The 23,267-nt window shown below is 37.4% G+C and overlaps 1 protein-coding gene across 1 annotated transcript in view; it reads right to left on the reverse strand.

The window, feature by feature from the left end:
- Positions 1-23,267, reverse strand: part of USH2A (usherin) — a 678,599-nt gene that overhangs the window by 467,271 nt on the left and 188,061 nt on the right. The window contains exon 20 of the mRNA XM_032872913.1: positions 15,696-15,926. Within this exon, the coding sequence (XP_032728804.1) occupies positions 15,696-15,926 (231 nt within the window). The remainder of the gene's footprint in view (positions 1-15,695; positions 15,927-23,267) is intronic.

The raw sequence follows: 23,267 nt of genomic DNA on the forward strand, positions 1-23,267 counted from the left end.
TTGCACAGGGAGTGGGAAAACCTGAAGGAATGTTTTCTTTCTACTTCTTGCCCTGTCCTCCTGTTTCTGTTTAACTGCTTTAGTTCTCTATTTCCTCCCACCCCACAGCAGTACACCTGTCTTTGCTTCTTATTTCATAACATATAAGTTATATTCAAGAGATAAGATAGACTGGTGGGTTAGCTCTGAAACCCAATTCCAAATCCCTATGAAAACTAGAGCAGTTCCATTGGGTCAGGCATTCATACTTATCTTAATGGTGATCAAGGGTGTATGTCACATGTGTCCCTCCTTGGGCGAGGAAGAGAGAATGTGCAAAGATGGAGTAGTTGTGCTAGCCTGATAGCTTAAAGCATTTCTGAATCAACTGCCAAATCTATGTCTACAGCTCAAACTTTTTTTGAAAGGTTAAGTCCCAATGTAGTATTTGAAGATATTTTATTATCATTGATTGCTTCGTTTTGGCTATAGCAAACTATTGAGCAAGAAAATAGCAATATACAATAATGGTTAAAAGCCAAACAGCCATGGATTCTATTCTGCATACAGCATGTGAGATCAGGAAACAAGTCTACCAGATTCCAGCTATTGTCTCATTGTCCAGTAGAGTGTCTAGCGCATAAGACACCACCACCAACAGCGGGAGCCAAGTAAATGGAGAAATTCATCACTTTCAAAAACAGCTAACAGATACTGCTAGCATCCTTTCCTGAGATGCAATGTTTAAAAAATCTTCCATTTCATATATGCGGTTTAGATAAGTAGTAATCCTAAATGTATGGTCTTACACATGCCCACAAAACAGAGATAATGTTGCATATTAGATACAAGGGGGAAAAAAAGAGAACTCGAGATACTTGCTGAAAGTTTTTAATGAGGCATTAACCGCTCTGTAAATTAAAGTTCTAATTTGCACAGTTCTATGAAGTAAACAAGGAGAGAACAGCATCAGATTTGGCTGCTGCTTGCTGCCTCCCCTCAACACATTTTAAGTGAGTGTCAAATTGATTTTGCAATACTTAATTATATTTCTCTAATTTTTTTGACTACTGAATGTATAAGTATGCAGAAGAAATCAGTTTTCAGCAAACTAGTTTTCTCAGTTAAACTTAATAGCATAGCACATTAACACCAATTATACGAGCTATGAAAAATGCATGACAGAAGCGCAGCAGTATCAAAGCAAGAACTGGTCAATGGCACAGTCAAATGTGTATTTCACATTTTTGCTGATTAAATTTCTTCTTGTGATAAAATGCCTGAAAAATGGACAAACCACAGCCCTCTGTGTTCATAAAAATTTCTGTCCTAATGTGAATGAGATCAGAAGAAACCCTTTTCTGTAGAGGAAAAAAAAGCTATTTTGTTGAAATTGTACAGGTTCTTGCTGTCAGCATAGTTTAGTAAAAGTCATTTTCCTATGCTTTAAAATATATAGTGGATACCAATTTATTTCAGTGAGATTTGCAGTGTTGAGCCTAATCTAAAGCGTATACACTGCTTACATCTTTATCTAGAGGAGTTCAGGACCAGTAAATTAAATTATATAAAAACAGGTTGATTTTTCTCTAAATAAAGTTAAAGCAATTTTCCCACCACAATGTAGATCAATGGTTCTCATTATTGCCAGAATCATCTGGAGTTCATCTCTTTTACCCATTTTATTGAAGTATAAATTACATGCAATAAACTACATTCATTTAAAGGTATAGTTCAATAAGCTTTGAAAGGTGCATACCCATAACACCACCACTGTGATTACTACAGAACATTTCCATCGTCCCCTCTTCTCAGCCTCAAGCACTTATTTAACTTTTTGCCACAATAGTTTGTTTTTTTAAGAACTGCCATTAAGGACTCTTCTGCCTTCTCTACTCAACCTGTCAATAGAGTGTGCTGTGGGTTGTTGTTTGTATCAGTAGGTGTATTCCTTTGTACTGTTGAGTAGTATCCCGTTGTATGGACATACCACAGTTTATCTATTCACCTATTGATAAACATTTATGTTGTTTCCAGTTTGAGGCCAGGGTGAATATAGCTATGAATATTTACGTGCATATCTTTTGTTTCATTTCTTGTACACAAACACCCCCAAGTGGAAGGGCTGGGTCGTATAGTAGGGGTATGCTCAATGGAGTCGATATTGAGATCTCAGAATGCCAATTTCTAGGATCTGTGGTAAGATCCTAGAAATTTATAGTATTTTTTAATGTGAAATTGATGTGATAAGATTCAGAATTTGCTATTTTTTACCCCTTATTTAGACTAATTTTTATAAAGATGGTCTTCTAACATTTTGTGAGACATTCTGTTGCTAAAACTTACAGATGATTGAATGAAATGATTACTTTTAATCCATCAATCTATAAAAAGTATACCTACAATCTTAAGTATCATTTTAATTTAGCAAACCCTTAGTGAAAACATACTTGGCATCAGACCTCAGCCTGCCCAGTGGTCTTATAATGATGAAAAAATTAAGTTCAAAATCCTAAATCTGGTGTCCAAAAAGTACATGGTTGGCCCCTTTCTCGTTTCACTTCCATCAAATACCATTCTCTCCCTGCTTTCTGTGTTCTGGCCATATTGTACTGTCCTGATTTTGCTTGTTTGTTCATGTTTGTTTATTCAAACACCGTGTTATCTCCCATACCAAGGTACTTACACATGCTACTTTCTCTACCTGGAGTGCTCTACCTTTCTTGCCTAACTAACTCCAACTGCAGTTTTCACACGATAAAACTCTTCCTTTGGAAGGCTTTCATGAAACCTCCAGAGAGGGTTAAACTGTTATCTGTTATGAGTTTACTACATCTTACTTTTGGACTTTTCATACTTGAAATCTTTGTTTCTTTCTTTTCTTTTTCTTTCTTTTTTTTTTTTTTTTGGAGACTTTTCAAATTGAAGTGTAACAAAACAATAAAGTGGACACATTATCGGGGCATATCTTGATGGACGTTTATAGAGTAAACACACATATAAACACCTCTCAGAACAATACATAGAATAATTCTACAACCTCAGGAACATCTTTTTCTTTTCTTTTTAGTTATTACCCCTTCCTATCCTCCTATCAGCACTGATTCTTTTTTTCTATTTTTGAAACTTACATAAAAGGAATACTAGTTTCTTTGTTTCTAGCTTCTTTCACTCAGTGGTAGGTCATGAGATTTATCTATTTTATTGTGTGAAGAAATAGTTGGTTCATTTTTATTTGGTCCTGTTTCTTGGTATGCCTGGTAATTCTGGATTATATGTAAGATACCATGCATAAAAAATATAGACTTTGGTTATGTTATCTTCTTTTCGTAAATATTGAAATATTTTTGGAAAGTAGACAACCTTTATCCTAAGAGAAGTGGAGGTGGTTTGAGGCTTTACTTCAGGCTTTGAGAAGAGTCATGTGTTTCTGGTTTACTCTTACGGACAGGATTTCAATGCAAAGCCTGGTGTGCTTACCAGACCCATCTTCCTTGGTAGGCCCTGAACTCTACTTTCTAGTCTCTCCAGACATGCTTTCATTTTCCTATGATCATGCAATGTGGGAACTAGCAAATCAAAGAGAAGGAAAAAGCAAAGATAAATCACCTTAATGGTTTTCCTTATTTCTGAGGCCTTCATCTCCCATATCCTTGTAGTCCTGGTTACTCAGCAGTGTCTTTAAACAACCATATTTTTAAGAAATTTTATCCAGTTTCTTTTCTTTACTTTTTTCTCTCAGCATGAGGATTTTTTAATATCCTTCACAGCTGGAAACAGCTCTGTCTCTCACAGCTGCAGACAGAGATCACTTATAATTATCAAATTACAGGCTTGAAGCATGATTTTGCTGCAAGACTTTAAGCTCCCTAAGGTTAGGGACTCTACCTGTTTTGCTCAATACTCCTTTTAAAACACCAATCATAGTGTCTGGCAAAATAGTTGAAATTGAGAAAAATCTACATATGGACTAATAAAATGATTGAGTTCTTTCTTCTAAAAGTAGATATAGAAAGCAGAGCCAAAATCTTCAAAAGTAGTTCGTACAGAATTGCAGGGGGAACCTAGTGAAATATATTGGTTTCTTAATGTTTTATTTTGTGTGTGTGTGTGTGTGTGTAGCAATATTATTTTTTAACTTTTATTTTCTTATATTAGTCACCATACAATACATCATTAGTTTTTGATGTAGTGTTCCATGACTCATTATTTGCGTATAACATCCAGTGCTCATTTCTTCATATTTTAAAAAGGATATAATTGGTGCCATTATTATTCAGGGGCACATAGGGTAGGGATTAGGAAAAGTCTCATTTTGAAAATTATTGATAATCTTGAAGAAAGCATTTCAAGTGAAAAAGTGGAAGAAAAATGTAAGTGACAGATTGAGGTGTGACTGGTAGCGAGGAAATGGACATGCAGAGCATCTTAGTTTTTAAGAAGATTGAATTATGAAGAAAAGAGAGGAAACAGAGTTAGATTTACAGTAGAGTTAGATGCTAAAATGTAAAGGTAGCCACCAGGCACACAGAAATGAGATGCAGAGCATCTAAGTCTTTGGAGAAAGGAGAAAGGCAGCTAAAAACACAAAGTTCAGAAGTTCCCAGATTGAATAAAATGAAGTGATATATGGTAGAGAGAAGTTATAAAGGAGTAGCATCAGGATTTATGTGGTTTAGGCACATAAAATATAAGTATGAATGGAAAGGCACATGATGTGAAAATCCTAAATGAAAAATGTCAGCCACAAATGCATGTACAACAGTGACCACAAAGATATTGTGTGCTTATCCTTTACGGTGACTCCTGCACTGAAACCTTGCAGTAACCCATTTTACAGATGAGGACACTGAGCTACAGGGCTGGGAAGGGATTCCTGCCAAGCTGCACACAGCATGGTGGCAAAGCCAGATTTTGAACATGGCGCGTCCGACTACAGAACCTGCTCTTCATGCTGCTGCCATCGCTGCCTTCCTTCTGCACTAGCACGCCAACATCAATACGTCCACTGCCCTTGAAACAGAATTCAATCAGTTTGATGCTGTTAATCCATCCATAGCATTGATCACTGTTGTTTATAAAGCACTTTCGAGATTAAAAGTGCTTTTTACTGTACTCTATATGTTTATTATGACTATCATCTTAAACCTATTGCAATAAGCCCTAATGATATGTATAGGTAAAAGTGTCAAAATATTCATTAACCTCAAAATTTAATAAGCCTAAGGAGATCCTGTATCTAAGAGATGCGCAACACCTCGTTTCCAACAACGCATTGTGAGAGCTAATAGGGCAGAGAACAATTCCTGATAGAGCACTCTAGCTATAACAAATGACGTAGAAGGAACTCCACCCTACCTGATAACTAAGGACCATTAATAACAATTCCTTCTTGTCTCAAGCACTATATAGCTTAAAACATACTTCCTTACACATCTTAGGCTAATAGAGGCTAAACAAATTGAGTTATCCTCCTGGGCTTTCACAGCTCCCAACAAGGTAAATCTTAAAATTATGTAATATATTCCAATGCACAGTGAAACTTACCATTAAGTCATTCTTACAGCGAAGCCATCTTTCTTACAGATTTTCCTTTTTCTATCTAACTCATTTAGCTAATTCTTTATTCAACAAACATTTATTGAACATCTGGTCCTAGGCTGTGCAAGGACAAATGTTGTAACAGAAGAAAACAGTCATTGTTTCAGTCAGCTTGGGACCTACATAAGTGAACAAGCAATTCTAATAGAGGGTGGTAGGGATTAAAATAGAGGAATTCTCATTTTTTGTTCTAGGATAGAGAAGAGGCCCCTAATCTAGATTTGGCACTAGGGCAGTGGAGGCTGTTTGGAGGAACAGCTCAGCTGACATTTTTTTTTAATTTTTTTAAAATTTTTTTTAAATTTTTTATAAACATATAATATATTTTTATCCCCAGGGGTACAGGTCTGTGAATCTCCATAAGTGACTCTTAATCTCAGCTGACATTTTAATGATGGGTAGGAATTAGTCTGGGGAAAGGAAGAGAATCCCTTGCAAGTAAGGGAGGGCATTGCAGGCAAAGGCATGGATCTGTTCTAAGACCAGGGCATCTAAGACAGCAAGGTACATTCATACAGCAAGGACTAAAAGACAGTCATAGAGCCAGAGAGGAAACCAGGAGTTGTATGGATGGAAAAGGAAACCAAGAAGTGTATGGATGGAAAGATATGGCTGGAAAGATAAGCAGGAAAGAGTTCATGCAAGACATCTCAATGGGGAACTACTGAAAAGTTTTAAGCAAGAGAAAGGCAAGACCAGTCATTAGTTAGAAGAACAGTCTAGATAAGAGTGAAACTGTTGGTATGGAGACCCCCAACACAGACCCAGATTAGGAGTAGCTATAGGACCAGTGCATGGTTCCAAGAGACGTATCAGAGGAAGAATGTTCAAAGAAGGAACAATTGATGGGATGTTAGAAAGGGAGAGAGAAACCATATTCAAGAAACTTCCCAGGTTTCTATCTCAGACGATTAGTAATATTCACTTTGGTATACACCGTGGTAAGCACAGAAGAGGGAACAGGTTTCAGGGGAGAAGAATGAAGAAGGCAGAAGCCAAGAAAGGGGCATCTGATTCTTTTCCAATTTTCTGCCTGTATGGGAGAGAAGATCTTTATATCATTCATTCCCACAAACTTCCCACGAATCCCTATCTTTCCTTTACAAAATTCTCCCAGGACACCCTTTGTGAGAATGACATGGCCACCAGTGCCAGAGACTTATGCCCTGAATGTCTATGAAGGGGGTTGTTCCCCTTCTACCTCCTTATGCCTCTTTTTTTGCACTTAAGGTTGAAGGACTTTCAAACTGAGACTGCTCATCAGTCAAGAAAATGTATGTAACTGAGTTTCCCTTCTTTTTTTTCTTAAGATTTATTTAAGAGAAAGACAGTGCACACATGTGTGAACATGGTAGGGGAGGGGCAGAGGGAGAGAACGAGAGCATCTCAAGCAGACTCCCTGCTGAACCATGAGACCAACCCAGGACTTGATCCCGTGACCCTGAGATCATGACCTGAGCCAAAATCAAGAGTCAGATGCTTCACTGACTGAGCCACCCAGGTGCCCCCTGGGTTTCCCTTCTTGAATCTCCAAACATCTGAGGGCTCTGATTACGAGCTTCCTTCAATGTGTAGAACTTAAACGTGGTCTGCATAACTGTACTTGATTGCCCCAGTCAAATGGAACTCCTGGTGCACGATTTCACAAGACATTTCTTCAGAATACTAGAACATAGTTTTAAAAGATAGGGTGTTTTGGCATTGATATTATTTGAAATCTAATCTGAGTAGAAATTAATCTATACTCTTCTGTAGGTGTTATACTTCTCCCAACACATATAACATAACAGTAAGTACACATCTTTAAATATCTTTCATTTTTTTCCAAAAAATATATACAAAATAATTCATTTTATTCAATTGTTTCATAGGGGCTAGTTTCTCTATCATTGTTGACCACTATGATTCTTTTTCTGCTCAATGTTCCTCTTTCTACCAATTTAAGGATGAAAAGGAAACTAAAATTAATCTTTATTATATTGATGTTAAATGTCATTAAGAGATGAAGATTTTTTTTAAGAAGCTTAGGGAAGATTTTTATTTTATTTTATTTAAAAATTCTATCCATTTATTTGACAGAGAGAGACCACAAGTAGGCAGAGAGGCAGGCAGAAAGAGAGGGAAGCAGGCTCCCTGCTGAGCAAGAGCCCGATGCGGGGCTCGATGCGGGGCTCGATCCCAGGACCCTGAGATCATGACCTGAGCAGAAGGCAGAGGCTTAACCCACTGAGCCACCCAGGTGCCCCTTAGGGAAGATTTTTAAATGGCTAACATAACCTAAGAGAAAGACATTGGACAATTTAAGTAGGTAAATGTGAGACCACATAGAAAACCTGGGGACATAGTGGACATGGGGTGTTTGAGAATGTGGCTGAGAATGTGGGAGCAAATGTGCACTGTGTATAGCAGATGAGCATACATTTTGGTGTGAGTGTAGCAGAGAAGGAAAACAGACCCCTTAGAGCTAATTCAAAGAGTTATTGACTAATAGAAATAGTTTGCACAAAATGTAAGTATTATTCTATCCTGTTGGCATGGTCAATGCTGACTTGGTTTACTGAATACAAAAATCCCTCCTGGGAAAACCTAGATATTTTCATTTATCAAGCATTACTGTCTATTTTGTTGTGTTAGTTCTCTCCTGTTTCTTTTTTCTGAGTTACCCAGTACTCACCTTTAGGTTTTTGTTGTTGTTTGTTTGTTTGTTTGTTTTTAAGATTTATTTATTTGAGAAAAAGAGAGAGTAAGAGACAGAAAACATGAGCAGGGAGAGGGGCAGAAGACAGAAGCAGACTCCCTGCTGAGCAGGGAGTCCAATGTGGGGCTCAATCCCAGGACTCCTGGATCATGACCTAAGTGGAAGGCAGACGCCTAACTGACTGAGCCACTCAGGCACCTTGATCTTTAGGGTTCTTGGCATTAGGGCAGAAGAAAGAAAAATGTATTGTTAATGATGAAATTATACATTAATTTAAGAAACGAAGACTGACTGGACCCTTAACCAAAAATAGGCAAACCACTAGCATGATGTCTGTTTTTGTAAATAAAGTGTTTTTACCCAAAAGACTAGGCTACTCTTACTTGTTTCTTTATCACCTATGGCTGTTTTCACATCACCATGCCGAGCTCAGACACTGGGACAGAGACCTCACGGATTGCAAAGCAGACAGTATTTAATGTCTGGACATTTGAAGGAGAATTTGGTAACCTCCCGCTCTAGATTGATACTGTAAAAATTAAAAGACAGGGCAGGGAGAGGGTTCTTCATGCAAAGAGAAACTTAACAATTTCATTCAATTTCACTACATGAGCAAGAGCAAACTGGTGAAAGAAAAGGTCATGTGCTGAAATGATTCTTTTGTGAAATCCGAGCTAAAATTCAAAAGTGAAACTGAAATGACTCCCACACCCACCCCACCATTAACATTTCAAACATGAGGCAACCTGATGGAATTGGACTTCAAAATATATCACTCTGAAAAAATACAAGGGTTAAGACACATGCAGTCATCCTAAACTGGCCTTGATGATGAGTTTGGTGAATGGGGAGAAACACGGTCCTTTCCCCTCCAATGATAAGATCTTTACACATCTCCATGAAAGGCAGTAAAAACAAAACAATTTTAACCCTTAATTCTTAATATCCCTCTTTGTCACCATGGGTTAGTCTGACTTCTGTGGTTCTCAGAAGGTAAGCATTTGGATCCTGACCCTACCAGTCCACACAGACATGACCAACCAGATATTCACACTCTCTTCTGATTCTGTAACAGCCAGAGACACACAAGGAGCCTCTTTCTTCCCCAAGAGCCACTTCTCTACTTTGTTCCCAAGTTCCAATTTTACTCTTGTCTTTATTTTTCCATATCATGACTGCCTGTTCATCAAATAGCTGGGCGATATAGTCAAGGCATATATTTGTTTTTCAATAACTATGAAAAAGATCAAAATCAGGTAAAATAAAAATTGTGATTTAAATATGACTTGTAATTACTTAGCATTTTATTTATTTTGTTGTTGTTGTTGCTTTTTTTTTTTTTTAAGCATTTTCTGGCAAAAGGATTTGCTCCCAGTCAGATGACAATAAATACTGGGTACCATGGGTGTTGAAGGTCAGAATTAATATGCTTTTACTAATTAGTCTATCTGAAGTTTTCCTTGCTTGCACCTTCCCTATACCTGCTTATAATCAGCTTTCCTTTAATGAAGTGTTTAAATGTCCCAGCTCACTAGAAATAATAAATAATAATAAAGCATATATATCATAGAGTAAAAAATATATAAAATACATATGCTTTTAAGGAATATTGATTCAGGGACTTGCATTTCTCTTTTAATGGCATTTCTGTTTCCTAAAGCATTCGAGTTCAGTCATTTTGGGGAAGGCAAATACTAGGAGACAAAAATGTATGACAATCATTTAGTGTCCTTGAACAGCATTATTATGAAGAAAGTGTACAGAGTTCTCATCTGCAAGATATTCAACATCAGTAATCACATTTCTCGTGAAGACAAATAAAAGGGAATTACATCCAGGTGCACATGTAAGCTCATCTCCCCAGTGGTTTGCTACAAAGATCTCCCCAAAGGCAGTTCCTGATTTCTGGGCAGGGTCACCAGTAAAGGCAGTTTAAAAGGCTGGCGTGATTGGCATCTGGATACCAGAATAGTCAAATCTTCCCCCAAATGATCATGGACCTGTTTTCACTAATAGGAAGAAGAAGTGACAAGGAGAGAGAGGGTCACCTTTGGAATGCCAATCTGAGCAGTAGTTTGCTGTTTTTACCAGGTTCCTTTTGGATTACTAGCATTACATGGGAAAGACTAAATTCTTTGTGTAAATCAAGTGGATTTACTCTGCATTCCTGAAAAAAAAGAGCATTTTATTTTTCCCCTGTAAAGACACAATGATCACCCTGTCCATCTGCAGTAGGGAACATTCTATTTGCTACTCCTGTTCTGGAAGGAGAAAGTACTATTAGCCCCATGTGACTAGAAGAATATTTTATAATGAGTGTTTACATGATTTTCTAGTTATAATATTATGAACTTCTATTGAATTTGCTGCTTCTTTGTATGCTCTGACATAACCCAAGAATTGAATATCCATTTCTATATTGAATATTTCTCTCCATGTCATTTAAATTATCCCTATAAATTAATATATCCCCTCAGACTAAGAGAGAAAAATGAATTTATGTTAATCTTAAATTGTAACATATTATATGAAAAAAATCATAACTGAACAATTTACTTGAAAATCTAGTTGTTTTTAAAATCACAGAAATAGCTTCTATTTTGAATTTTTGAAGCTTTGTATATATGCTATATTCATTGATTTGGAATTTTAGAAGTTAGAGGCATTGGTCATCTAGCACAATCCTCAATTTAATAGACGAACATGATTAGACCCACAGAAAAATTGTTTATCCAACGTTTCTAAACTAGGTAGATTAATTTAACTATTTTAATAACAAAGTTAAATAACACATCTTAATATAGAAGCTGCATATTACTCATACCCTAAATAGAACATTTAGGCACACACACTTGCATTATGTGTAACAACAGATGAATTAAGAGAACATGGGTTTTATAAATTTCAGACAAGCTCCTGTCTCATAGTAAACACTTAACAAACATTTGTTAAATGACTATGAGTTAATAGCTAGAGTTTAATGACCTCTAAGTAATCTATGTGACAGATACTCCACAGGGTTCCCGAGGGGGGCTATTGCCTTTCATCCTCACCTACTTCTAGACATGAGTATTGTAAGCAGTTTTATTATGCCAGTTTTAAAGAAAAGGAAACAAAGCCACAAAAATGATTAAGTGGTTTGTTTAATTACATTTAGCTAATAAACAATGGGACCTAGATCTGAAACTTATTAGTCTGTTGCTAAAGCACTCAGTCTTAACCATAGAGAAGTGGAGAAGTTTATATCCAACCTTAAATTTATACTATGATGTAAATGACTGATAATATACCCTTCCTGAAGATTAGATTTTTGAAAGAACACTGTGTCCAAAGGGAAAAGAGACCAAAGACAGATCCTAACAAAGCTGTATCTGGTTAATTTTTCTACTCAGAGTTAAATTTTGAATAAAGTTCATTTACAATATAAAGTTAAGTAATTTATGATATTAAGCAACATATTAAAACATATACTCATATTTTTGAATTGTTTTCATTAAATCATATGAGATAAAAACATTTAAAGCAAATATGGAAGAGGAGTGAGTTATATAGGAGATTCCTATCTTGAACTGTAATACTGAGATCATTTATATTAAAACTTTCAATACATTGTTCATGACTGTGGAACATGCTATGAATGTATTTATTATTTGTCTTTTCATCAATGGGTGAAATCTGATTAATTTATATATATATATATAGCATATGTATAATAATACACAATATGGTATATTTTGTCTTTGAATATTACTAGATATCCCCATTCATTTTTTGGGAGTCCTTCTAGTTAGAGTTTGATATTTTAAAATGAAAAATTCAAAATAAAAGCAGATCTTAACTCTTATAGTTATTCACTTATTAAATATAATTAATCATTTTAGAGATTTCTAAAATTTGCTCTTTAAATTTGCCTCAGAAAATTAAAAACTGCATGAAATATCAAGAAATGTGAGTTGATAATACCATTTGACACATAGCACTTCAGCCCATTTAAAATAATTTCATTTAGACATTAAACATCAAGCTTCTAGGAACATTTGGGAATAAATCGCTATAGGAAAAAAAAGGGATCCCTAGATAGCTTTGGGGATGCAAGTGAACATGTAAGGCCAACCCTATTTACTACCCATACCTGAAAAGTCAACAACTGAAAGACAAATCCAAAGAAGTTTCATGGTGTTGGATAAGGAAGGAACAGTTGCACCAAAGGGTCAAACCAATGATTTGATGCAGACTCAGTTTAAAAGTTAAAGAGAACCTTCAAAGTAAGGTAAAGCTGCTAATAAAAAGGAGCTAGTAATGCCCCAGAACGTGCCTGAATGCAGAAGAACTTCTTATTCTTTGGGAATCACCAAACCTCCAGGGAGCAGTTCAAGCCAAAATTGTGATCTCCCCGCCTTGTCCTTCAAACGATGTGTACTCCAAACACATTTTCTGTGCAGCTGGAGGCTTTGTTATAGACAGAAGGATCCTGCTTAGTGAGGCCGGTGTTTATGGCCTAACTTTTTTAAAGAGGAATTTGGAAAATTTCCCAGATGCTACATCTGCCCCTAGCCCTTGTACCTCAGAGTATAAGGCCGGCTAGGGAGAGCGCCCAGACGACTAAATTTATTAACGGTGGACGGGCCACTCTATCTTTCACTGCAACAACAGTAGGTGATCCCATCAAAAATCTGTCTGCTGGCTGGCCAGCAAATCTGAGCGGACACGCTTGTAGCAGAAATATTCCGCTGAATGGAAACGAATGCTGTTTCCTCAAAGAAACACATCGCGAGCCAAACGCTGGACCAGGAAGGCGATTTCTCTTTCCATTTGAGAAAAGGCCTTTTAACTTTGTGTTCGGAGGCTTTTTAACTTTCTTTTCCACATATCTGTTTTCTTTGATTCTTTTCTTTCTTTTCTTTGACATTTACGAATATTAAGCACAAGTTGAACATTTTAAGATTGCTCAGTGGTTGAATATCTAATATTCAATGGCCATCTTGAGGAACCAAGCCACTAGCTAAGCTAAGCATTCACTCAGTGTATCTCTGCTAGGACGTTGTTCATTACAAGTGTCTATCAGCAGCCAACCTCACTTCAAAGCAAACTATTTACTATTTTAAATAAAAAATAAAGCAATAATATTTGACCCACGTTTTATGGTTCAAATTCTACTTAATCGTCCTCAATACATGCAACATTTTCAAGACTATTTGTTCCAGAATGATTTTCTCCAGGATCAAATGAATATCATTATGCATTTACAAAACCATAGGTACCTTTTTTTTTTCAGTCACAACAAAAGAATATTTATTTATTTATTTATTTATTTTAAATTTATTTTCAGCATAACAGTATTCATTGTTTTTGCACCACACCCAGTGCTCCATGCAATCCATGCCCTCTCCAATACCCACCACCTGGTTTCCCCAACATCCCACCCCCAACCCCTTCAAAACCCTCAGATTGTTTTTCAGAGTTCATAATCTCTCATGGTTCACTTCCCCTTCCAATTTCCCTCGATTCCCTTCTCCTCTCTAACTCCCCTTGTCCTCCATGTTATTTGTTATGCTCCACAAATAAGTGAAACCATGTGATACTTGACTCTCTCTGCTTGACTTATTTCACTCAGCATAATCTCTTCCTGTCCTGTCCATGTTGCTACAAAAGTTGGGTATTCATCCTTTCTGATGGAGGCATAATACTCCATAGTGTATATGGACCACATCTTCCTTATCCATTCGTCCATTGAAGGGCATCTTGGTTCTTTCCACAGTTTGGTGACCGTGGCCATTGCTGCTATGAACATTGGGGAACAGATGGCCCTTCTTTTCACTACATCTGTATCTTTGAGGTAAATACCCAGTAGTGCAATTGCAGTGTCATAGGGAAGCTCTATTTTTAATTTCTTGAGGAATCTCCACACTGTTCTCCAAAGTGGCTACACCAACTTGCATTCCCACCAACAGTGGAACAGGGTTCCCCTTTCTCCATATCCCCTCCAACCCTTGTTGTTTCCTGTCTTGCTAATTTTGGCCATTCTAAGTGGTGTAAGATGGTATCTCAATGTGGTTTTAATTTTAATCTCCCTGATGGTTAGTGATGATGTACATTTTTTCATGTGTCTGATAGCCATTTGTATGTCTTCATTGGGGAAGTGTCTGTTCATATCTTCTGCCCATTTTTTTATATTGTCTGTTTTGTGTGTGTTGAGTTTGAGGAGTTCTTTATAGATCCTGGATATCAACCTTTTGTCTGTACTGTCATTTGCAAATATCTTCTCCCACTCCGTGGGTTGCCTCTTTGTTTTGTTGACTGTTCCCTTTGCTGTGCAAGCTTTTGATTTTGATGAAGTCCCAAAAGTTCATTTTTGCTTTTGTTTCCTTTGCCTTTGGAGACATATTTTGAAAGAAGTTGCTGTGGCTGATATCGAAGAGGTTACTGCCTATATTCCCCTCAAGGATACAGAAACATAGGTATCTTAAACTTTATATATATATTTTTTGAAAATTGGGAAAGTGACAAATGTAACTTAAATAGTTACAGCTTTCTGCAATTTCTAAAAACGCAAAAAGTGTTTTTAGGAACTCTAACTTGGAAAGGTAGCAGGACTTCCAGAATATTGTAGGACCAGCAAGACAAGGAGTTGGGTTAGGCAAATGAGGCAGGGTTACAGAGCCCCGCAAGTGAGGGATAGAGCCTGTCTTCATTTAAAATTCTGCTTGGGGAATTTTTGGTGTTGATTTTCATTATTAAAAATACATCAAGTGAAAATATTATTTTTGTTGATTTCTGAGGTGTTTTTTGTATGTGCCCAAAGCGAGCACTCACTCACCCATACTGCCAACATACCCATAGAAGCTATATTTCTCCCAAATTAGTTTTTCCCATAATGCTCTCCAAAAAAAAAACAAAACCAAAAAACAAACAAACAAACAAACAAACAAAACAACCTACTGATAGTTTAATGCTTCAAAAAAGTGACAAATAAGGATTAGGCATACTGAGCTAAGCAAAGTTAGCTTTCTTATAATTGCTTTTAGAGGTTTTAATAACCTGATATATACTAGGACTCTCCACAGCACAGGGCATTTCTCAAACTCATCAATCTACACAACTCTTCTTTTTCTGTAGAGCAGGTAAAGTATTCTGAGGAACACATTCTGGTAAATGGTGCCCGAGGGTCACTTCCAGCATATACTTTGATCAAATAAGGTGACCTTCCTACATCTGTATTTTTCTTTTCTTTCCTCTATTCACCCATGTCTCCCCACATAGAATACCCACAAAATATGGACAAGTTGACAGAATCAAGATGAAGTTATAAGGTCTGAATTAGTATTTCTTTGGACAATTCACTCTGAAGGGATATCAAAATAATAAGAAACACCTCGGAGCTTAGTATCTATTCAATAGTGATGTCAAAAACACTTACCAGTAAAGTCCGTATTGACCGGATGTGTGGAACTGGGAAATTTATAATATCCATTCCCTATGAAACGAACTCCTTTCATCATCGTGGCCATGGGAGCTGGAAGAGATGACTCTCTCCTTTCCAGCTGATACACAGGAGAGGGGCCATTGAGTTCTTTGGGTGGGAGCCATCTGACACGGATGGTTGTGCTGTTGATTCCTTCCACCACAGGAGGCCTCAGTTGGGTTGGTGCTAAACGTCAAAAAACACTTGTTACATTCAAGAACTGAGCTTCTGTCTCCAGACACAGTTTTTCACACACAGGTACACACGCACTTGGGTACATCACACTCAAGAATAAATCAGTTGTGGTCTCAAGTCTTTACATGGCTCTAGGAACTGAAGACACTATAGAGTTTATCTTAAATGTAACTAAAGATCATGAACAAAAAGGTATCATAAAACTTTGAGGATTGAACAAAATTTCCCCTTGCAAATAATTTCTTTACTCTTCCTCACTCCGGAAAAGATATTTCTTATTATAGTCTGTTGGTGCCCCACTCGGATTCCCTTTACCAAGCTGGCACAGCAATGGTGCAGTGTGTCCATTTATTTCCAATGGCTCATAGTTGCCTCTTTTCTGGAGAAATTCCCTTGCCTGAGTGGACACTACCTCACGCAGAAGATCCCTCATGAAACGGGCAGTCTATGACTAGCCATGACTACCACCTTTTGATCCCAAAAGGCAGAGTCCCTCATCTTAACATGGCTTCGACTTATGGCTGCAATTCACAGATGCCAGTGAAATAAAGGAAATGACTGAAGTGGTCTAATAACAAGAGGGAGTGAGGGGTCTGAGAAGTATGAGGCCAGGGTGAATAGTCACTAGTTGGTGCCAGCCAACAGATAATGCAGGAACAATGACCCAAAGTTGCCAAATCCTTTACTTGACTAAAAATAGTCATTTTGTGTATAATTTTTCTGATTTTTGAAGCTTAGCAACTAGTTCAAATGAAAACAAATAAGCGAAACCACTCTGAAAGCCAAGCAGAGCCTCCACATGAACAAAAAGAGCCTGTGAGCTCAGGGGTTTACGAACTCTGGTCCAGATACAACAGACTCAGGGCAGCCCTCTGGGCCCTAAAGTGACCACAATACCTCCAGGGACTGTGCCTAGCAGCAATGAATGCCCAGTGCCCAAGCACACACTGAGGCCTTGGCACACTTCGCAGTCCTGGGACCCTGGCAGTTCTCTGGAGGCTTCTGGGAAACTCCAGGAGTGAGTAACAGAGATAGAGATTTTCCCTACAACTTGTTGCAAAGGGAATCGGGGTAACAACTGAGTTAATAAAAATAAAGTTTTGTTTTAATTTTTCTTCTTTTTTTTTAATTTAAATTCAAGTTAGTTAACATATGCTGTATTATTAGTTTCAGGGGTAGAATTTAGCAATTCATCACTTGCATGTAGTACCCAGTGTTCATTACATCAAGTGCCCTCCTGATTTTTCTTCTTAAACAGTTGAGTGTGTAGGCTGGGATTCATTCCCACTCTAAGTGGGTTCGCTGCATTTGAGAGGTACAAGCAAAGAAAAGAACAAAGGTTATTATCACCAAGCCTACTTTTTAAGGGTTTAAACCAAAGCTGTGGACTCTTACTTTACACCTGTGTTAACACAGACTTTTGCACACAAAGTTGTTCCCTGTTTCAGTAAACACAAATTAAAATGATATGAATGCAAGAACTGATACCTTAATGAAAGACAATTCACCTTAAAACAGCTTAGAACAAGTACTATCTGTTACTTTCTAGAAAGCCTGGCCAGCTTTCCATAGGGAAACAATTAATTGTGATTCTATTTTAACTTTTTGTAAAGAAGAGGGCACTGAGCAAAATGTCCCTCAACTTAGAAAGATAATTAATAATTCTGTTCATCTTCTGCCACTGCAAACCATGTGATGCTTTTATTTTTATATATGTATGACTCTGTAAATTTTATGCATGATTTCCTTTAGCATTCCTTGCCAAAAATTAGTAAATGGTGGGTTCTCAAAGATTTCACTCTATAAGTTATGCCTCATCTTGAAAATAATCCAAAACAAAATAAAAAGCTGACCATCTAGAAATTTCTTCTTCCCTCAAGTTTCTCTTCAGTGATTGGAATTCCATTCTTGCATTGAAATTTCAGTATTGGCTACGAGTTTAACAAGGGAAGAAGGATTGTCAAAAATTCTTGAGTTCTGGGTTCAGGAATCAATTACATAATTTTTTATTGTCCAAAACTTGCTATTTAAAAACACAAAAGAAGGGTGCCTGGGTGGCACAGTTAGTTGAGCATCCAATACTTGATTTCAACTCAAGTCATGATCTCAGAGTCCACAGATCGAGCCTCACATCGGGCTCTGCACTCGGTGGGGAGTCAGCTTGAGATGCTCTCTCTCCCTCTCCCACTGCCCTCTCCCAGCTCTCTCTCAAGTCAATAGATAAATCCTTAAAATAAATACATAAAAGTACAAAAGAGGAATTTTGAGCTTTTCTATTTTCTATAGTCCTCATACTATTCCCTAGGGCTCTGGGACAAAAGGATTTGACATTTTAATTTGAAAAGATACCATCTATTCCAATGATATCCAATGGGACTTTCTCTAACGGTGGAAATGTTCTAGATATGTATCGTCTGATATCGTAGGCATCAGCCACATATGGATAACAAGCTCTTGGGGTGCCTGGGTGGCTCAGAGGGTTAGGCCTCTGCCTTCAGCTCGGGTCATGATCTCGGGGTCCTGGGATCGAGCCCCACATCGGGCTCTCTACTTGGCAGGGAGCATGCTTCCCCCTCTCTCTGTCTGCCTCTCTGCCTACTTATGATCTCTGTCGGTCAAATAAATAAATAAAATGTTTAAAAAAAAGAAAAAAAAACCAAGATCTTGATATATGGCTAATGACATTGAGAAATGCAAATTGGAATTCTATTTAACTTTAATTGATTTTATTTTAAGATTAAATAGCCATAAATGACTATTGTGGCTACCATACTGGTTAGTAAAGACCTAAAGAATCATGAACTATACATATTTGGTGCATTGAGAATAGGATTTCCATTTTTAACTAAATATTTAGAGAAATTAGGAGTATACCTCCTGTACTGCTAAAGAACTGAAGAGTATTAGTCTTGCTTAAAATCAGCCTCTTTTTCAAAGTCCCATCTCCTTGACATTTGGTATTTCTTTACTCCAACCATCCAGCTAGTTAGGGATCATGGTGAGGTTTTGTACCACTCTAGTATTCAGAATCCCTTACCCCATTGATAGCATAATCCAAAATTCGCTTATATAATCAGGAACATAAATTCAGAGTCAAACAAAACAAAAGGAATTCCAGCAACTCAATAGTTTTTTTTTTTTAAATATCTTCTAAAAGTGAGAGTGCACTTTTTTTTTTTAATTTGGCAAAATAATTATAAACAATAAGGGCACTTTCACTGAGAATCCATTACAATTAATGTTGACTGTTTAAATTCTAACAAGTAGTGGAACACTTCTAAATTCACAGGGGAATTATTCCACCAAGCAATTAAACTATTCTTAGGAAGTCAACTACAGAGAATGAGTCAAATTAGAGTATATTTTTTTATTCTCTTGCTTAAAAAAAAACCAAACAACCTTCCAACTGGTATGTTGTAGTTTTACTTAGAGGAGTCAACCCAGCCTGTTTGAAAGGGTGAGCACCCTACTGAGTCATTATCTTCAGAGTTCCCCTAAGACCAGAGGGGGAATTTTCTATCAATTAAACTAGACTGGTCTCTCACACACACACACACACACACACACACACACACACGTAAAATGATGAAAAGGAAAACAGATATTCCTGAACTATTAAACACACTCACACAAATACAGACTCACCAACAAACAGGAGGAATCAAGGATTATTTCTCAGACTATCAAAGTAAAGGGATTATAGCTATAAACTTGTTAATCACAAAACAGTGAATTAAGAAACAACATAGAGTAATTGAAAGGACTCTGCAGTCTTCCAGAGATTATATTTTACCTTTTAATTTCTAATTCTGCATGACTTAGGGAAATCACTTAAAACTTACGTATGCCTCAGTTTTCCCATCTACAACATAAGGATGAATTTTCAGTGGAATACCTTGACAATAACTGCTTTTAAAATAAATATATATATGTTGTTAACTGAACATAATTATAAAAAAAGAAAGAAAGAAACAGTATATATAATTGTGTTAGGTTTTGCAAAGCAAATTTCTGTATAAACACAAGGCACTATTATTATTAGCCAATAACACATCTTTCATATCACATATTATAAAAGGATATAATTCATCCACATTAAAAATCTGATTTACTCAGAAAATCCTCTTACAGCTATAAAGCAGAAAATGGACCTTCAATATCCATCATTGCAAAGAATAACAACATACAGTCTGTTTCTACTTAGAATAAAATTACAATGTTTTTGTATTTTCTGCAACTGCTTTGTGTCCAGTTCCCAGCCTAGCTCTTCTATTTATAAATATGGTTTTATAAAAAGCTCTGATAATAGACATTCTTCTTTATGCAGCATTTATTACTTTATAATCTGATTAATAGCATATCATAATGCATAAATTTACATGTGCAAAATTTATGGAGCGTGGAGTTTGAGTGTCATAGGATAAGAATGGAAGGCTAAATGAGCAGAAGCTCTCATTGACGGCAAGTCTTTAAAATCAAATCTCCTTATTTGTTTTCAAGCAAGAGTTTGTTGCCTATGAACACTGCACGGCAGTGTCAATATCTTAAAACAACGTCAACTTTCTATTACAGAGACAAAAATCAAGGAATGAACAGCCTTTTTACGTTTCAGGCCTATGTGGGGAGCAGACTAACGCAAGCCACCCGCAGGCACTTTGGCAATAGTACATGATTTTGACTTTTCCTCAGAAATGCAAAACTGTCGCAAGAACTGCCATTTGCCCTAGGCCAGAATGCCCGTGGAAGGGCACTGGGGTCAGGACTTAAATAAGAGAGCCAGGCCAGGAAGCCATGATTTCTCAATTGACCACCACCGTACTGCAACTGGTCTCCAGTCAGTGCCCAGAAGAGGAGAGAAGTTCTCCCCTCAAAACCTCAGAAATCAGACAGTGTTGACTAGTTCCCCGTCTATTCTCCGACGGGAGAAACAAGAACAAAATCTACTTTATCACGTCCTCCTTCTTGGTTTACTAGTAGTCTCCTCCACGAGAGAAGACGTACAATGGAACCAATGTGGGAAGGAGAGAGCTGAGCTTCTAGACTGGCTCCTTAGGTCCCCAGTCATGGACCAAGGCTATTCCAGAAGTTGGCCTCGTTGGTCCTCAGAGCCCCATCTGTTGAAGAGCACGATAGACCCGACTGTGTCTTCTGGTTTCACATTTCTCTGACTGAACCTTTTCAAGCACTGCTTCTCAGTGAGGAAACAAGAAGGGGATGCTGGACTTTGGACACAGGGATCGTCTCAGCCCTCCAGGAAGCCAGCGAGCTTACCCCCTTCAGCTCTGAGCCACCTGTTCCTTTACCCCAGCATGGCAAATATTATGATTTCTCCATGTGTTCTAGAACATAGAGAAAGGCCGGAAAGTACTGCTTTCAGAGAATTTAAGGGAAATCGCCTCCCTGGTGAATCAACACTACCTTTCACAGCTGTTGTTCTGGTGATCGTCAATAACTTGCACATAATGAGCATCCTAGACGTGCAGAGGAAGGGACCCACGTTCTCTGAGCTGCACAGGAAGCAGCAGCCCCGAGGACAGCGAGCGCTGTCCCCTAAAGTCCGCCATTAATAAAAGGTAGCTGCTTGGACTGTAATTATGGCATCCTCGCTACCCAAACTTGAAGCTTTTATGGGGCTTATGCAATTAACTACTTAAATGCATCGTAACACTTGCTTCTCTGACAGCAAAGTATTGATTTTTTAATCATTTTCAAGTCTCCTCTAGCACAAATAAATGTACTACAGTTACAGTTAATGCACTATGTACATGCGTTAAATGCTGGTGTGACACAATTTATTATTTTGTGATCTGTAGAACTGAAGTTTGGCTTCTCAGAAATTAGCATCACCGATCTGATATCAGTATGGAAACTATGGTTGTCCTTGATACTCCAACTTCTCTAACTTCAAAAAGCTAGAGACCTTTGTTAATAGGATAGTTAGGCTTTAAAAAAGAAAAGGAAGGGGGGCTGGACATAAATCTTTTATATATGTCAGTGTAGGAGAAAATTAAAAATACTCTAACAGAGAAGATACAGTTTATATTTTCCTAAAGGTGTCACTGTGGGACCTATGGCAACTTTGTTCAGATGAGTTTTGCTTACTTAATTGCTTTCCTTGTACTTATTTAAGGTAGAGCTATCAAAATATTTTACATACTCTTTGATCCAGATGATTTTTACATATTCCAGTCTTGTTGTTTTAACACCTTTCTGTCGATAATAACACATTACAAAGCTTGAAGACTGTTTTAAAAAGTATGATTTCGGCATGCCCGAAAGGCCAGCGGAGCCCATAGTAAAGTCACACATCTGAATGCAGACTTGGAGACAGAGGTCATTACGTGTCTCATCAACAAGCCTTTTCCTTGAGTGCATCCGCACATTCAGAATTAAAGTTGGTGAGCAGAAAGCAGTTAATTTTGTTTTGTTAGAAATAATATCATTTTAGTTTTAGCATCTAAGACAGATGCCAGCATTTCACTCCGAACAGATGGTAATTCCATCTAATAGAGCATCTCTGTATTAGTAAGGTCTGTTGTGTATACAAACAGTAATAAACAGTAGGTAAGGATCAAAATAAATTTTAATTGTTGACATTAAATTCTGGCAGCCACCGTTCTAAGGCTGCAATATTCCTTTTTCAAGTCTGTCAGATTTACTAACGCCGCAAAAGCTTTACCGAGAGCAGCCAGATCCCAGTTTCAGTAAAAAGGGTTTTTGCGTGCCACCAGTTATAGATCTGTGCATGAGGATGTCTGTTTCCATACACTGAAACAATTGTTCAAGGATAACATGGAACTGGTACTACCATCTCTGTAATGGTCAGCCAGGAGTCCTTTTAGAATGTTCCTGAAGGACGGAGCATTTCATGAAGAGGTTAGTATACAATGCTACATCCAAACTGCTTCATGATGCATTAATCGTATTACCACAGCCCCTTTCCTACTCTGCTGGGTAAGGGTCTCCCATTCAATTCATTTCATGCTCTTTGCAAATCTGGGCATTCCTGAACTTCTCTGAAAGTGACATCATTCCTTTCATTTTGTTTGCTTTGCCGGAGTCTGAAGGATTTCCCTGACAATCAGAGTTACCATCAGCTGCGCTCTTCCATAGGCTTTGCTGTGGATCAAGTGTGCCAACAAGCACCAATTTGGTGCTGCTATTGCCTCCAGCGATCTGGTATTACAAGTAGTAGCCGCTATTTATTTTGGGAAGTGGCCATGTTTAAAAAAAAAAAAAATCATTAAAAAACCCAGTTTGGCATTCAGGTGACTGTTCAATAACAAACATGCTTTGCAATCATATTTCTTAAAAAAAAAATGGATGTATTTT

This window comes from Lontra canadensis, unplaced genomic scaffold, assembly GCF_010015895.1.
Source record: "Lontra canadensis isolate GAN:19392208 unplaced genomic scaffold, GSC_riverotter_1.0 scaffold46, whole genome shotgun sequence".
In the NCBI taxonomy this organism is placed as follows: Eukaryota; Metazoa; Chordata; class Mammalia; order Carnivora; family Mustelidae; genus Lontra; species Lontra canadensis.